The following is an 18,085-nucleotide window of genomic DNA, read 5'->3' as shown; positions in this document are numbered from 1 at the left end:
GAAAGTGAGGGGGAGGTCCACGAAAGCAGAGAAACAGAAATCCTAGCTCTAAAGAACGCAATGCTTGATGTTGATGCTTGAAGATCGTGTGCGTGAGCTTGTTTTAAAGCAGCCCAGCTAAAACTAAAAGAATTGAACAGAATACTTGTTCAGAGGAACAAAAAAGAGTCCAGAATATATATATATATACATTCACAATGTACAATATATCATTCACAAAGTACAAGATAAAAATCTAAAATTACTAGACATACAAAGTAATAGGAAAAAGTAACCGATACCTCAGAGGCAAGACAATCAAGTACAGACTGATCACAAGATGACAAAGCTGGAATTAGCAAGAAAGAATTTTAAAACAGCTAGTAAAACTATGCTTAAGGAAAACATGCTTACAATGAACAGTAGGAAATTTCAACAGAAAAATAGAATCCATAAAAAGGAAGCAAAAAGAACTTATAAAACTAAAAATTAATGTAATATTAGAATAAAGATTTCTGTGGATGGACCTCATGGGAAAACAAAGATGGCAGGAAAAAAAGGTCAGTAGACTTGAAGATAAATCAATATAAATCACCAAATCAGAAGTATAAGCAGAAAAAAAAACAACTGAGGGGGTGGCGTGGGGAAGAAACAGCACATCTCAGTGACGTGCGGGTCAATGTAAATGTCCAACCTTCTTGTAATTAAATCCCCAGAAGGGAAAAAGAGAAAATGAAAATAAAATAAATTTGGAAAAATAAGCCTACAAAGTTCCCCAATTGGAAGAATGACATATAATTAAGGATAATTGATAATGAAGAATCACAAGCAGGTTAAATATGAAGAAAAATAATACCTAGGAACATCACAAGAAAACCACTGGAAACTAAAGTTAAAGAGAGGATCTTGAAGACATCTAGAAGAAAATGACACATTACACATATGGGGCAGAAACATAAATTTTAAAAATCTGTTTAAATTGCTGGGACATAAAAGAAACAGTGGTGACCAAAACTCAATGAAATGATATGTTTAAAGTAGTGACAGAAAAACTGAAAGAAATCTAATATAATCCACTGCCAGCAGACTTGTTCTGTAAGAATTGCTAATAAAGTTCTTGAGGCTAAAGAGAAACAAAACCAAAGAAAAACTCAGATCTTCATAAAGAAATTAAGAACATACAAAATTACACAGGTAAACAAAAACTTGACTTTTTACCTTCTTAATTTGTTTAAAAGATATATGATCAGCTAAAGCAAAAAACAGAGCATTGTATCGAGGAGTTTATAATGTATGCAAACACAAAGAATTTGAAAATTAAAGCATAAAGTTTCATAACAGGCAAAATTAATCTGAGTTAATACACATTAGAATAGTGGTTATCTCTGGTGGAGAGGGAAGTGCTGACTAAAAAGGGTCCAAGGGAACTTTTTGAGGTGAAGGAAATGTTCTATATTTTGATCTGGGTGATGGTTACATGGATGTTTATCTCTGTTCATATTTTTCAACTTGTATACTTAAGTGCAATTTAACTATGTAAATTTTACCTTAAAAAAGCACTGGTTACTATGAAAAAGAATTAAAGAACATTAGAGTCTAGCAAAAATTTGAATATTCAAATTTTGAAAAAAAAATTTTTAAGTTAAAACAAAAAAATTAGAAGTCTCCTAAAACTCAAAAATGTTAACATACCCCTTAATAGTCAAAATATAGCTAAATATTATAATAAATTACTTGTTATGTAATTGTGATATATAATTTATGATCATCCAAATTCAAAGCTTACCAGTGAAGGAGTATTAAAATTAATTTCTTCAAAGCAGCCATCAAACATTAAACTAAATGTTGGATCTATAGTGAAAAAACATATTTTTAAACATTAAAACCACTAAGGTACTTTCTCTAGTCATATGTTTTTTATGAAAGTATCCTATATTTCATCAGTAATGAAAACATCATACAAATTATAAATCATTAAGGAACTAAATTTCTACCTTGACCTTTTAAACTACCAAGTCACTTGTGATTAATATGATTTTATCGATATTTTTAGAGTACAATCATTAACTATTAAATGGGCCATTAATTTCTAATTTCTAGTTTGAGTCTAACACAAACACATTTTCCTACAAAAATCCATAGTAGAGACATTCTGAATATCTGCAATAACAAATATTGAAAATATTATAATACAATATATATAATGAAAAATATTGTATGAAATTTTAAAATTAAAAACCAAATTCTAATTATGAAGAAAAGGGGACCAATTCTGTAAGGCTGATGATGGCTGACTTCAGCTAAAATATGCAATTAATCCATAGGAAACATTATCAGGGGCTAAGGAATGGCCAAGTTCAATATTAAGAAACTGCAGAAAAGTTAGGTTCCATAAAAAATCCTGACCAGTAAATGAGGTTTGGTAACCTAATTATAGGTATGAGGAAGAGATAAAGAGAAAGATTTGTTATTTTCCTTCCCCAAACCCCTTCACCAGCTTGTCCATAAATTTCTCTATCTGTGTAGGCTGTTGTTGGCATCCTAAATGTCTAACACCCCAACACAGTAATTCAAAGTAGTACTCATTTTTTAAAGTCATTGCTATTTGCAAGTTAATATATTAAGTTTTATAATTACTCAAGGCTACAAATCAATTGCAAATCTGAATAATTCTTAGTTGATTAATAAAAATGATCTAGAAAGTCTCCTCACTTTAGGAAAAAAACAACCAATTTAATTTGCCAGCAGACTTCTAAAGCAACATATCTAACCAAAATTAGAAGCTTTCCCCAAATATTTTAACTGAAAGTAATTAATTGTAAAATCACTGGTTACCTACCACTTGTCGTGAGGATTACAGGTCTCTTCGTGGTTGCCATGAATGTTTTGACTGCATTCAAAAATCCAGCATCTTCTTCAAAAATGACATCAACCTAAGAACAAAATGGTTATTAGGATATTGACATAGTGAGTAACAATACACTTACTTGAATATCAGTTATGTATACACAGTAGATACACTATATGTCAGAGACAAAATTTATGAATTTGTAAACCGTGTGACTTCACACCACGCTGAGCACTTACAATATCTTACACTATTAAAAGAGTAAAGAAATTATCAAATATTAAAACCAAAGACATACAGTCACCTATTAATATAATTGGATAAGTATGGGACAGTATAATTCTACAAACTCTAAACAGTAATCGAATTGCATGAATCATGTTCCTGAAAAATTCTTCTATGGTTGACAGTTTCATTCACTTTAATGTGAAATGAGTGTTAGTCACTCAGTCGTGCCCGACTCTTTGCAACCCCATGGACTGTAGCCCGCCAGGCTCTTCTGTCCACGGGATTCTCTAGGCCACAATACTTGAGTGGATTGCCATTCTCTTCTCCAGGGGATCCTCCCAACCCAGGGATTGAACCCGGGTCATAGATACAGTTATTCCTGACTTTCTTGGCTGTTCTACAGATCGTCAGAGTAAAATATACAGTAACCTCTAGAATAAGCTTTTATCAGGAGATATCACAAATGTATACCTCTGTAAACCTACCTCCTCAAAAAGAATGAGGGATGTTGCATTTTTCCTGTTGGGTTCCTCAGCCCCAAACTCTTTGACATTTGAATTAGTTGTGTTTGTAGATTTCGTCTGAATGATTTGTTTCTGTTCAAAAGAATTTTTGATTCCTGCATATAAAATATTTTATATAAAATCAATTTTATTAGAATATAACTGCTTTACAATGTAGTTTCTGCTGTAGAGTGAAGTGAATGAGCGATATGTACGCACATATCCCCTCCCCCTTGGGCCTCCCTCCACCCCACACCCCAGCCTGCTCGTCTAGGAGCTGAGCGCCCTGCGCTGTAGAGCGGCTTCCCACTGTCTGTCTATGTTACACACGGTAGGATGTGTATGCAAATCCTGATCTCACAGCTCATCCCACCCTCCCCTTCCCCTGCCGGGTTCACATGTTTCCTCTTTATGTCTGTGTCTCCATTTCTGCCTTGGAAGCAGGTTCATCTGTACCACTTTTCTAGATTCCACGTACATGCGTTAATGTACGATATTTGTTTTTCTAACTTACTTCACTCTGTACGAGAGACTCCAGGTTCATTCAGGTCTCTACAAATAACCCCATTTTGTTTCTCTTAGTGGGATGAATAATATTCATTGTATATATGTACCCCATCTTCTTTCAAATCAACTTTTGATTGAACATTGGCTATTTCCACAGAATAAGTTTAAACTGAAATCCCCTATCAAAACTGAAACAAAGTATCAAGACTGCTACAAGTAGGACCTTCAGAGGTTTAATAAATTACAATAGGAACTCATGAAATATGATCAAATTTTTATGTATTGGGGTTCTTTGTCAATTTAGTGTCTTACCTTTATTATTTTCTGGAAGTGCTCCTATTTGTTCATTATTTTTTGGCTTAGAAGACACTTTAAAATAATTTGCCAAAGTTTTAGGTGGAAGTGTTCGCTTTGGTCCATTACTTTGTGGTGATGGCGGAGGAAGTTTTCTTGGTGATGTAACAACCTTCTTGGGGGAGCATAATTTTTCTGCCAAAAACAAACTGCACTTAAAAACAAATATTCTAAAAATTAAACAGATGTCAAGATTGAGTTATCCACAGTATATTTCTACTCATACTAGTTAAAAAGCAAATATATAAAAATTTTTTCATTCTTATAGTCAATACTCTTTACACTCAAATATTACTGTATTGTTAGCCTATCAGTAGAGAAGATAAAGTCAGTCATTTGGAAAAGATACTCTTCTCCATTTTTGAAGTAAATAATGTTCACAATCCCGTCATTCACTCTGTCTAGAGGTCAGAAGAAGCTAGAGGGGCACTTCCTTGGTCATCCAGTGGTTAAGACTCCACCCTCCCAATGCAGGGGGCCTGGGTTCAATCCCAGGTCAGGGAACTAGATCCCACGTACTGCAACTAAGAGTTCACATGCCACAACTAAAGGCTGGAGGAAAAATGATATTGGTGTACACTGAGCACATTACAGGTCTTCTAGTCCAACTTTGATTTAGCCCACAGTAAATGATACTACAAGCAAGTGATATGTTTTTCTAGATATGAAAGATGGATACAAAGTTAAAAACAAATGGCTGATGTCCACCTTTCAGAAGCCTGACAGCAGCCTGGCATTTATCCCAGAGCTTGTACCCCAATTCAGCCTTTACATGCACTAGTTATTATCCATGGACTCAGAGCAGAATCTTCTTTACATACCAGTATACGTGCACATATCTATGACTGTGTCCTATTCTTTTTCTATACCCTCACCTTCAGAGATCTTATATTTCTTGTGTATCATAGGTGTTTAAAAAACAGTGGAAATTTTGAGCTTTGAAAAAAATTACCATAGGTATCACTGTCATGTCATAAAAATCAGGCATTTTAACATCACAAGGGAAGAGGTATAATCTTAAAATAAAAAATATCTTAGTATCACTAAAAGTGGGATAACCAGTTGTTATGTATCTCTTGCTATGACACTGCAGGAAGCGCAGCCCCATCTGTGAATGTATACTAGCACCAAAACGGAAAGGAATCTAATCAAGCCCACAGATCTAACTGCCAGTTTATAAGAAATACAAGGAAGAGGAATGTGTTAACTGATACCATGTAGATATAGTCAGCCAAATCCAGAATGTGAAACATTTTATGACCAATGTCCCATGTTCTTCAACAAATAACATGAAGAGAAAGAGTGAGGGAGTTGTTAAGAGAGATGAAAAGGCACTTAAGAGACATTAATACAAAAAAAAAAAGAGACATTAATCTAAGGTGTGGACTTTGTTTGAATCCTGATTTGAACAAACCATTTGAAACAACAGAAAACTGAAATCAGACTACATTTCAGATCAAATTAAGGTATGTGGTTAACTTTGTTAGTCTGGTTATGACATTGCAATTATGCTTTTAAAAAGTCCTTATCAGTTAGAGCTAAATACTAAAGTATATATATACACATGAGTAAAATTATGTGATGGTCCTGAGATTTGTTTTAAAACATAAAACCCGAGAAAAATTTGAAAGGCACATATATATGTAGAAAGAGATAAAATATGGCAAAATATCGATTATTAAAATTCTTTTCTTAGATTTTCATTTCTTAAAGGCTGTGATTTGAAGAAAATAATTCACTTACTTGGTGACTTGCCAATGTTGTAGCTATTAAAAAAGCAGGGTTTCTGTGAGTTGACACCTTGCTTGTCTACTTGATGAGACTGAGTAGCTTCCTTCAGCTGAGACAGAATTTGTCTACCACTGCGCTGAGAAGAGGCATTCACTTCAAATATCTAGAAGAAGAATACATGAAAAGGGGCAGAATGGTTTATATTTCTTTTCATTTCATTACATTAGTATTCATCCACTAGAGCTGTCAACTAACCTTAAAACCAAGTTCTTGGGCACAAGCATATACAGCAGCGGTCTTCCCCACTCCTGTTGGCCCTGTTATAAGAACGGTATTACAAAGGCGATTTTCTTCTTCGTCATCTGAACTACCTTTGAAGTCTCTGCTATCCAACGAATCTGAAAATCATTCAAACACACATAAAACAATTGCATGGGCAGCAGTTCTATCTCACCAAACCCAGTGACCAAATCCCACATCTTCCTGCAGATAAATGTTGGCAATTCAATGTACGAAAACGAGAAAACCAAACATAAGATACCAAATAAGAAGCCTCACAAGAGTGATTAGCTAATCTAATTCTAAAAATGTTGAAATGGGAAAAAAAATGACTCAAAATACCTTCCTGTTTCTCATCTCTTTTTCCCTTCAAATTCTGTCCTTCTTCCAATTCAGCTCTTCTTTTCCAGTCTTTCAACCAACTATCAAAAGAAAATGTATGTTAATAAAAATAAGTCACAGAATATAGATAGCTTTTAGACAGTAAGTTAAATGGTTGTTGGGGGAAGATATGGTATATCAATATATTTTAAGAATTCCATGATGCTTCTGAATCAATTATATAGTAAAATAATTTTACACTGGCATTAACATTTTAAAATGAAGTAATTTTGCCTAAATACTCAAGACTATATGTGCAAGGATATGCACTACGACACTGTTTAAATTAGCCTCCAAAAGGAAAAACTTGAAAGTGCATCAGTAGGAAAAAGGTACCTCATGGTATGCTCACATAAGAAACCAGTACAGGGAAACTTAGAAATGGAACAGACTGTACAATGACTTGAAAGATGTCTCATACACGACGCTATGAGTAGAAAGATTAAATTCTCGTCTAGAGCTAGACCACCTGAGTTTAAATTGAGCTCCACTACTTTTAGATGTGTGACCTCGTACAAATAACTCAACCTCTCTAGGACTCATTCTTCTTGAGGAACAGTATTTACCCTCATAGGATCATTCTAAGGATCAAATGAGCTAAGAACTATCAAGTACTTAGAACAATGCCAATCTCAAAGTGTTTATTATTATGGCTCCCAAGTCCTTATATGAAATCCTTTGGGCCAGGTGAGTTTTAGAATTCAGGATCTTTTAGATACTAGAAATGTAATTTGGAACAAATACTACATATAACATAATACTTTTAGTGGGTCTGTGGCAGTACATCTATAATCACTGAATATTTCTGGTTGGGACCGATAAAAACTATAATGAACTTTTGTCATCGTTTAGTCGCTAAAGTCATGTCCGACTCTTCAACTCCATGGACAGTAGCCTTCCAGGCTCCTCTGTTCATGGGATTGTCCAGGCAAGAATACTAGAGTGGGTTGCCTTCTCCTTCTCCAGGGGATCTTCCTGACCCAGGGATCAAACCCGCATCGCCTGCGCTGCAGGCATTCTTTACCTCTAAGCCACCAGGGAAGGTCATAATAAATATTATGTATATAATAAAGTTAATAAACTTTCAATTTCCAGAACTCTTTGGAGGTGGGAATTGAAGACAAAGGATTATGACCTGAGTTAGTAGTAATATGATCCTATCTGTTATGAAGAGCAAATATATGCATTAATTTTTTTCTGGAAAGTTTTAAAAGACATCTTTAATAGTAAGGAATAGAAACAGGAGAGAAGAGGTACATTTACTTTTCACTTTGGATTTTTATTTTTTAAGATTTTACCTTGTGATCTATAACTTTATAATTTCTAGTGTTGTGTTAGTCGTTCACTCGTGTCTGACTCTGCGATCCCATGGACAATAGCCTGCCAGGCTCCTCTGTCCATGGATTCTCCAGGCAAGAATACTGGAGTGGGTAGCCACTCCCTTCTCCAGGGGATCTTCCCGACTCAGGGATCAAACCTGAGTCTCCTCCATTGTAGGCAGATTCTTTACCATCTGAGCCACCGGGGAAGCCCATAATGTCTAGATTTCAGTATAAATAAATAGTAAAACCAGATTCATAAACTATTTCTCAATTCCTTTATAAATTTTACCAACCTATGTAACTTTTTTATAGCTAGCTCATTGCCTATGAGTTCACTGGAGTTCTGAGGTTGATACTTTTCCGTCCAAAGCATGTCTTCAATTCCAGAATCTAAAGAAAAAAATATGTATTGAAGTATTTTGTTCCTTGACATAAACATATATTCTTATACATTTGCATTATTGTTTCATGTAACAATAAGTATTTGTAGAAATGTTTATAAACTGCCAAAAAAGGCAATTTTAAAAACTTAACATTACACTGAAAATTCTTCTCATCAAAACTGTTCCCCTTAACGCTAACCACCATAAAGTCTTATGACTGTAAACAAGCAAACAAAAAACAAGTCTTATGACTGTAAGATTTAAAAGTATACATTAAAAATGTTACTCAAAGCACTCAGTTCAGTTCAGTCGCTCAGTCGTGTCCGACTCTTTGCAACCCCATGAACTGCAGCACATCAGGTCTCCCTGTCCATCACCAACTCCCGGAGTCCACCCAAACCCATGTCCATCGAGTCAGTGATGCCATCCAACCATTTCATCCTCTGTCGTCCCCTTCTCCTCCTGCCCTCAATCTTTCCCAGCATCAGGGTCTTTTCCGATGTGTCAGCTCTTCGCATCAGGTGGCCAAAGTATTGGAATTTCAGCTTCAAAATCAGTCTTTCCAATGAACACCCAGGACTGATCTCCTTTAGGATGGACTGGTTGGATCTCCTTGCAGTCCAAGGGACTCTCAAGAGTCTTCTTCAACAACACAGTTCAAAAGCATCAATTCTTCAGTGCTCAGCTTTCTTTACAGTCCAACTCTCACATCCATACATGACCACTGGAAAAGCCTTGACTAGACAGATCTTTGTTGACAAAGTAACGTCTCTGCTGTCTAGGTTGGTCTTAACTTTTCTTCCAAGGAGTAAGGGTCTTTTAATTTCATGGCTGCAGTCACCATCTGCAGTGATTTTGGAGCCCAGAAAAACAAAGTCAGCCACTGTTTCCCCATCTATTTCCCATGAAGTGATGGGACCAGATGCCATGATCTTAGTTTTCTGAATGTTGAGCTTTAAGTCAACTTTTTCACTCTCCTCTTTCACTTTCATCAAGAGGCTCTTTAGTTCTTCTTCACTTTCTGCCACCAGGGTGGTGTCATCTGCATATCTGAGGTTACTGATATTTCTCCCAGCAATCTTGATTCCAGCCTGTGCTTCCTCCAGCCCAGCGTTTCTCATGATGTACTCTGCATATAAGTTAAATAAGCAGGGTGACAATATATAGCCTTGACGTACTCCTTTTCCTATTTGGAACCAGTCCGTTGTTCCATGTTCAGTTCCAACTGTTGCTTCCTGACCTGCATACAGATTTCTTAAGAGGCAGGTCAGGTGGTCTGGTATTCCCATCTCTTTCAGAATTTTTCAGTTTATTGTGATCCACACAGCCAAAGGCTTTGGCATAGTCAATAAAGCAGAAATAGATGTTTTTCTGGAACTCTCTTGCTTTTTTGATGATCCATCAGATGTTGGCAATTTGATCTCTGGTTCCTCTGCCTTTTCTAAAACCAGCTTGACCATCTGGAAGTTCATGGTTCATGTATTGCTGAAGCCTGGCTTGGAGAATTTTAAGCATTACTTTACTAGCGTGTGAGATGAGCACAATTGTGTGGCAGTTTGAGCATTCTTTGGCATTGCCTTTCTTTAAGAAATGCAAATTATGAAAAATAATTTGTACTATAAGAAATGATCTAAAGGACAAATGTAGCATACTTTTCATGAAGCCTCTTCTTGACCACTAAAAGGATACATTGCTGCTGCTGCTGCTAAGTCGCTTTAGTCGTGTCCAACTCTGTGCGACCCCATAGACTGCAGCCTACCAGGCTCCTCCGTCCATGGGATTTTCCAGGCAAGAGTAGTGGAGTGGGGTGCCACTGCCTTCTCCGAAAAGGATACATTAGAACATTCTATAAGGTCTGCCTGAGTAAATGGAGAGAGGCTACACTCCTGACGGAGAAGACAACGTTGGAAAGATACCAGTTCCCTTCAAGTTAACCTACAAACTAATGCAAAATCAAAATGCCCATGGAATTTGTGGGGAAAGGGAATCTGTAGTTCATTTAGTAGAGTAATGCTTGAAAATAGTTTAAAAGAATTATAGATGGATAGACCTAGGATTGTCATACTGAGTGAAGTAAGTCAGACACAGAAAGAAAAATATCATGTGATATTGCTTATATGCAGAATCTAAAAAAAGGGAACAAATGAACATTTTTACAAAACAGAAGCAGAATCACAGATGGAGGGAGGGATAAACTGGGAGTGTGGGACTGACATATACACACTACTATATAAAAAGTAGATAACTAGTAAGGGTCGGCTATGTAGCACAGAGAACACTACTCAATACTGTGAAATGGCCCGTATGGGGAAAAAAGCTAAAAGAAAGAATGCATGTACGTACTTGTATAACTGATTCACTTTGCTGCATACCTGAAACTAACATAACATTGTAAATCAAGTATACTTCACTTAAAAAAAAGACAGAGACCGGCTGTACAATGATCAAAACATACTCTAAATGAATAAATTAATCAGTTCAATAGAATACTCCAGATATGCTAGATGACCAAATTGGACTAATGTCAGAAAAATCAGTGAAAGAGGTGTAAAATAATAGGTAGAGTGTGATCCCAAATTTTCAAAAAGGCATACGTATTTGGGGAAGCACAGAAAAATCAACGGCCAAACAGAAATCTGTTAAATGTGGTTTATCTGTAAGACCCTAATCAGTGAGGCTTCCACGTCTTATTTTGTTTGAATGCTGCAATGAGCATACATTAAAAAAGAGGAGGAAAATGAGAGGTTAAAAACAAACAAAAACCGTCTAGGACCAGAAGGAGAGAAGAATCTAATTTACCTGGAATAGAGGACACTTCTGATGAAGACTCTTTGTCATCATCTACGATCAGAATATCAGGATCTTCTACTGTTGCTGTTTCCACTTTACACCTTGTACTCAGAGCTGTTTGTTTCTTCCTGGATGTTTTAGGAAACAAGCCTTTGGAAGAATCTAGCTTTATGCCGCTGGAGTTGTTTCTTTTGTCAAGTTCTTCTGGTTTCCCATTTATCTTTCTTGGACTTTCTAAATAGTTATTTGGTTTCCTTCGTTTGGATTTATGATTTTCCGTTTCCACTCGTTTCCTTTTGGTTTCTTTTCGGCTGACAATGGGCTCAAGTTGTGGACTTTCTATTTGGGAAATTATAGAAATGCATGTGTTTACCAATCAACAGAAAACTAATTTTATTACCCAGTAATCTTAATACCACTTCAAAATATCCAATAGCCTTATTACTATAAAATGAAAAGCCAAGAATCAAACATTGCATGCTGAAAGCTAGTTGCTATATTGTTATTTAGACTGCCTTTTGTACAGGCTATAAAAACTACCTCATCTAAGACTTTCCTTAAATAAATTATTAGTATTTTAACATAATTAATGCTGTTTTGGGGTTGGCCACTCTGGAAGCCAGCAGAGGTCAACAACGCATCACAAAAGATGCTTTACTTTAGTTGAACAAACCTCACTGTCAACCACAAGAAAAGTTCTCTCAGTGGTGACCACTTCCAAGAGTCAATAGCTAACCTCAGCATTTTCAAAAGTGAAATGTTAATGGAAATGATAGTAATTATCACTAACCTTGTTTACAGTGACACTCAGAAAGTACCTGGTGCTCAGTTCGCTTTTTTAGAAGCAAAGAGAAGTATTTCCTCAAAGGAAATCTGGGATTTGACCACCTAATTTCCTCCAACAAAAGATTTCTTACTTCTTCAGTCAAATCTTTCCTTCTCCCCATAAACTGCAATAAAAAACCAAATGTTCAATTAAACTCACATTCTATGTTAATTAATATAGAATTAATTAATTAATTAAAAACTCACATTAATAATATTAATCAGAATATTACCAGTTATTTTCTGTCTGTAAGTCTACATCAGGGTAGGGTTAACTTTAGTCACTAAATACAACCCTTGACGGCAAAGCTGCATTTGCACAGCTTTAGAAGGACTTAGTTCATATTTTTATTGCACTTTTTTAAACTAATTGTATTTTATACATTTATTAGAGTATAATTCTGACTGACAAAGTATCTAAATGTGCTATATAATCTAATATTCTTTTGAAACTGGCTATCATTAACTCTTAAAATGTTTTTAAAGCTCTCAGAGAATTTAAAAGAGATTTGTATTTCAATTGGGATTTATTTTTTAAAATTGGACTCTAGGAAGAGATGATCTTTAGGCTCCAACAGTAGACATGTAAAATTTTTTCCCTCTGAAAAATGTGAAGGAAACGTCCTATAATGTTGAGTGCTCTCATACTTACCCCAACAGTGGAATTATTACTTTTCGAATTTGAATTCAATGTTGAAAATTCACCAAGAGCCATAACACATTTTGAGAGATCTATTACTTTAGTATTTAGTTCTTTAAGTTTAGTTAAGAGAGGACAAGTGGGTGGTTTCAAACGCCACAAATGGCACCCTAAAGAAAAATAGAAAAATCGTTAATTACCTTCATTCTTCACATTCTTATCCATTTACCAAATGCCAAGTCAACAAACACAGAAAGACCCAACAACAACTACACAGTTAACACAAAAGTATCAAAATTCAAAGGAGTACACAGGAACAAAATCCTCACCTGTAACAAATACAATTAATAAAAATTACCTAGTCTTCCCTCCTAATTGTTAAAAATAAGCAAATATTTGCACATTTTTCATTTTTTTAAATCAACCTTGCTGCTCAGGTTAAAAATTTCAGGGGCAATTAGCATCCTGAAATCCAGATTCTGTTACTAGGTGATGATGGGCATGATCCTAAGGAAAAGTATAACTAATCTCTATAGTTGAACATACTATTAGAAAATGCTTTATAACACTGAGCTGGTGAAAGTAACAAGAAAGGTTTCATCCACTGAACGGCTGTAGCAGAACTGAGAGAAAAGGAAACGTAGAATATTATTAGAAAGGCTGACTGGGAACGTCACACAACAGAGAAAAGACAGGCTAAATAAAACTCAAAAACCATCAAGGTCAGAAACATAAAAGGAAAAGAAAGGAGGACAGATCAGAGTGAACATTTCATGAGGAGAGGGACTACACCAAACCAAACCACAAAGCCAGCTGAGAAGAAGATAACTGTTTTTGCCCTGACAAAAAGCACTAGGTGGAAACAATAGGGGGCTTCCCTGGTGGCTCAGATAATAAAGAATCTGCCTGCCATGCAGGAGACCCCAGTTTGATCCCTGGGTTGGGAAGATCCCCGGGAGAAGGAACTGAATTCCTTGGACAGAGGAGCCAGAATTCCATGGATGGAGTCCATGTGGTCACAAAGAATCAGACATGACTGAAGTGACTAACACTTTTCAGGAACAACAACAAAGCAAAGATAGAAAGCTTTGTATATGATCAGTAATTATAAAAACTAAATAGCTCAAGTAGGACTGTGGTTGCCAGTGCACTTGAATCCACAGAGAATTAGATCAGGATCCATCCTACAAGGCTTGTGGAAACATCTCGCTCTCTTGTGCGGTACATGTGAGGGTAGAGAGAGTTAGAACAATGGAGCACGGCTCCCTATTACCGACTCCAGGAGATGGTTCACAAGAGACTTGTGTGGTACCAAACAGCACAAGCTGTTACAGCAAGGAGGCAAACAGACTTCTCTTAAACAGTGAGCTGCAGACTGGACAAAGACAGGGATGGAGTTCATCTAAGAAACTCTTCAAAGATGATCTGTTCACACACAGGCTCAGATTTCAAGAACACAGCACCTCTCTGGACAGCATTCACTTCAGCACCACACACATGCCTGCCCTCCCCTGGCATCAGGGGTAAGCGGTTCGGCTTTCCTGCCCCACCCCCTTTCTCAGCCCAAGGCTGCAGCAGAGAGGATGTGGTGGTGCTGGTTTAGTTGCTCAGTCATTTCTGACTCTTTGTGACTCCACGGACTGTAGCCCACCAGGCTCCTCTGTTGATGGGATTTCCCAGGAATAGAGAGGATAAAAAGCTACTTTAAACTCCACATAAGAATTATACCTGAACCTTTGTCTCACCTAAAACCAACTCACATAGTTTCATATTGCTTACTAATGTTTAAAAATATCTCATAATAATAAACTCACCATCGTCTTTTTGCTGAACATGAACGACTCTCTGGAAACTGGCACTCACTGCATTGTACACATCTAACGCAGCAGCTTTCTTTGCAATTTGTCGTTTCAACAAATCTGGCAACCCACTCATGAGGAAGTCACGCTTTGCTTTAAACTGCACATCACAATCCTGAGACCTTTCAGATGCATCTTGGCTTTTAAGAAAATATGAGAAATGGACAGCTAAGGTTATAAACACTTAAAAAAAATACACTATAAGACAGTGGTGTTGACGTATCATGGCAAGCTCCTACATGAATGTTCGTAACAGTTCAAACTACTTACTTAATAGGGGTACATATGAATATATGCATATTATACCTGAATAAAGTTGATTTTAAAAAATATGTGTGTGTATGTTGTGTACCAAGCACGTGTACTTAGGCACAAAATAACATATAATGTTTATGTGATGTTTGGAAACAGACAAAAAATAACCAATGGCAATAGAAATCAACTAGCCGATGGTAACATCAACCAGAATGGTGACAACCTTTTCCTCTGGTGGCCGGGACACAGAAGAAGAAAAAGTAAACCAATCGGGAGTAAAAGAAAGATGCTATATCCGGATATAATATACTTGTCAGAACTGTGTGCTTAAGATATGTGCATTTAACAATAGGCAATTATTCCTCAATAAAACTGAAACAGGAAAAAAAAGAAAAAATAACCTCAACTCATGTCCCTAAACCTGGTCTTCTTCCATTGCGCCACCCACTGGCCCAGATCAGAACTTAGGTGTCATCTTTCCACCTTCAACTCTCCCACTCCCAGCCCCTGTGTCTAATTAATCATAATTAATTAGAACCCAGGTCTCCAGGATTGCAGGTGGATTCTTTACCAGCTGAGCCACCAGGGAAGCCCAAGAATACTGGAGTGGGTAGCCGATCCCTTCTCTAGCGGATCTTCCCGATCCAGGAATCGAACCAGGGTTTCCTGCATCACAGGCAGAATCTACCAACTGAGCTATCAGGGAAGCCCAATTAATCATAAAGGGTTCTTAAATTTATCTCCTAGGGAAATCCCTGGTGGTCCAGTAGTTAGGACTTCACGCTTTCACTGCCAAGGGCACAGGTTCAATCCCTGGTGGGGGAATAAAACCCACAAGCCACATGGTGTGGCAAAAAATAAACAAATAAATGTATCTCCTAAAATCTTTCATACATCCTCTCCAATACTTGAGTCCACACTTCCATTATCTCTCACCAGGACTCCTGTATCCATTCTAATCCCTCCTCCATCCCATTCTCTGTACAACAGCCAAATTAATCCAGCAGTCAGATTAAACTTTCAAAATTCAAATGCTTAAGTTTCATTCATGTTTAAAACCCTCTGACTGCTTCTCATTGCTCTTAGCATAGTGACAAAATCCATTCATGTGTCCTAAAGGTCTACCCACACGGGCTGGTACCCCCTCTCCAGCATAATCTCACGCTCTGCTCACTGTGCTCAAGTCACGGGGACATTCCTTCAACTTCCTGTATTTACCATGCTCCTTGCAGTCACAGGGACCCTAGATGGTCCCTCTGGATGGACCACTGCTCCTCCCCAATGAACTCCTGCTCATCCTTCAGTTCAGGCATCATTTCCTCAGCAAATCCTTTCTTAACCAGACCAAATCTACTTAATAGAACTTTGTACCTCTCCTTAGCACAACTCCATTTCTTCACTTGTTGGCTCAATTAACACTTAATCAGAGATCGTCTTTCCTCTAAAGTGTAAGCCTCAAGAAGACGGTGTGTGTGTGCTAAGTCACTCAGTTGTGTCTGACTCTTTGAAACCCTGTGGACTGTAGCCTTCCAGGTTCCTCTGTCCATGGGATTCTCCAGGCAAGAATACTGGAGTCAGATGCCATTTCCTTCTCCAGGGGATCTTCCTGACCCAGCGATCAAACCTGAGTTTCTTATGTCCCCTGCATTGGCAGGCAGGTTCTTTACCAGTCAAGAAGATGGGGAATGTGTCTTACTTCCATGATATTCCTAGTATCAAACACAGTGCCTGGTACATAATAAATATTTAAATATTTTCAAAGTTCATAAACCAGCTTTTTGGTATTTTTGGTTTGCCTATTTATTTTTCCACTAGTGTGTCTAGAGATGGCCACAAAATATTTGCAAAAGATCAAGATCTTCAAATTGCAGTTGTAGCAATGTCAACATTATTATCTTTTAAAATGGACTTCTTAAAGCTTCAAATGATAATTTAAATCTTTCTCATCAAAGTAAATGAATACAAAATACATTCCATAGAATATTTTGGCATTTTAAAATCTGTATCACACTGACCTGCTTTCATCAAAACCAAGGGCAGGATCAGCTGTCTTCTGAGTCTTTCTAGTAAGAAATAAAGGCGCGACTTTCACTTTTCCTTAGAAAAATAAATACTTAGGTTAGTATTAAGGCTTATCATTTCCACTTAGCTTCAATTACTTTCAGAACTCTTTAAAAAATTTTTTAACTAAAATTTTTCTATATAATGAGTTGGGTCTCTCAATCTGGAAATATCAATATCAGAATTTCTTGGGGAGCTTTTTTTTAAGTTACAAATTCCCACAACCCATCTCTAGAGACTCTTGGTCAGTAATGTTTAGGAAAGGACCTAAAAACTTAACATTTTTAAAAATTTACCCAGATGATTTTGATGATCAGTCAGCTTTCAGAATCACTAAGTTAACTGAGGCTAAACAGATACAAAGAAATGCAATCACTTAAAATATACTCACTTACTCTTTGTAAAACTTTTTACTAACTACATTATAACTTCACTCATTTACTCATCAAAATAGAAATATTTAATATAATTAAAGGTTATAAAACAAGAAATTTAAATTTAAATTAAACTAAAATTCAGAACTATATAATCCCCCTCAAACCTCCTGTTTACCATCAATATTATCAAATCTGATTACCAGGGACATTTTTAGGAGTCTTGTTAAGTTTCTTTCCTAACACATCATTCAGACACTGAAGTTTCTTCTGATTTTTCTCAGGTTGCTTTACAGGAGGAGGACTTGAACTTATTATTATTACAGAGTCCTAAGACAGAATAAGAAAAAAAATTTTAATAACATACAGTTAATGTTATTACAATTTCAAAAAGATTATAGTGCTAGAAGTCATAGACAAGAAAATCACATTAGCAATTCTATACATCTCCCTGTCAGAAACTATCTGATACAAAAAATACATGATATGAATGGCAGTAGTCTGTGCTTACACCATACAAGTTCACATGATCAAAAAGATTTATTATGATCATAGTTTTCTTTTTTAAAGAAGCAACTAACAAACTATATTCCAGATAAAAGAATCAACACAACCAAGCTATAAAAATTCTAGCTATTCCCTTTCAAAACTATATATCCTAGAAAAATCTTAGATGAAGTTTGATAAGTACTCATACAGTCAGTATATATCTCCGAGTATCTACTATGTATAGGCAAGAGCAGACACTTGAAACACAAGACAAATG

General features: G+C 36.4%; 1 protein-coding gene across 2 annotated transcripts in view; it reads right to left on the bottom strand.

Moving 5' to 3' along the window:
- The window catches only part of ATAD5 (ATPase family AAA domain containing 5), a 34,594-nt gene that overhangs the window by 6,084 nt on the left and 10,425 nt on the right, over window positions 1-18,085 (bottom strand). For both annotated transcript variants that reach the window (XM_043480502.1, XM_043480510.1), the window contains exons 5-18: window positions 17,523-17,649; window positions 16,900-16,981; window positions 14,585-14,769; window positions 12,783-12,940; window positions 12,096-12,255; window positions 11,315-11,644; window positions 8,426-8,522; window positions 6,772-6,851; window positions 6,406-6,548; window positions 6,163-6,313; window positions 4,378-4,554; window positions 3,541-3,674; window positions 2,819-2,912; window positions 1,766-1,830 (exon numbers count right to left, since the gene is read on the bottom strand). In XM_043480502.1, coding sequence (XP_043336437.1) covers window positions 1,766-1,830; window positions 2,819-2,912; window positions 3,541-3,674; window positions 4,378-4,554; window positions 6,163-6,313; window positions 6,406-6,548; window positions 6,772-6,851; window positions 8,426-8,522; window positions 11,315-11,644; window positions 12,096-12,255; window positions 12,783-12,940; window positions 14,585-14,769; window positions 16,900-16,981; window positions 17,523-17,649 — 1,983 coding nt within the window. The remainder of the gene's footprint in view (window positions 1-1,765; window positions 1,831-2,818; window positions 2,913-3,540; window positions 3,675-4,377; window positions 4,555-6,162; window positions 6,314-6,405; window positions 6,549-6,771; window positions 6,852-8,425; window positions 8,523-11,314; window positions 11,645-12,095; window positions 12,256-12,782; window positions 12,941-14,584; window positions 14,770-16,899; window positions 16,982-17,522; window positions 17,650-18,085) is intronic.

Source organism: Cervus canadensis, chromosome 1 (assembly GCF_019320065.1).
Source record: "Cervus canadensis isolate Bull #8, Minnesota chromosome 1, ASM1932006v1, whole genome shotgun sequence".
NCBI lineage: Eukaryota > Metazoa > Chordata > Mammalia > Artiodactyla > Cervidae > Cervus > Cervus canadensis.
This window is presented reverse-complemented; position numbering and strand designations above follow the sequence as displayed.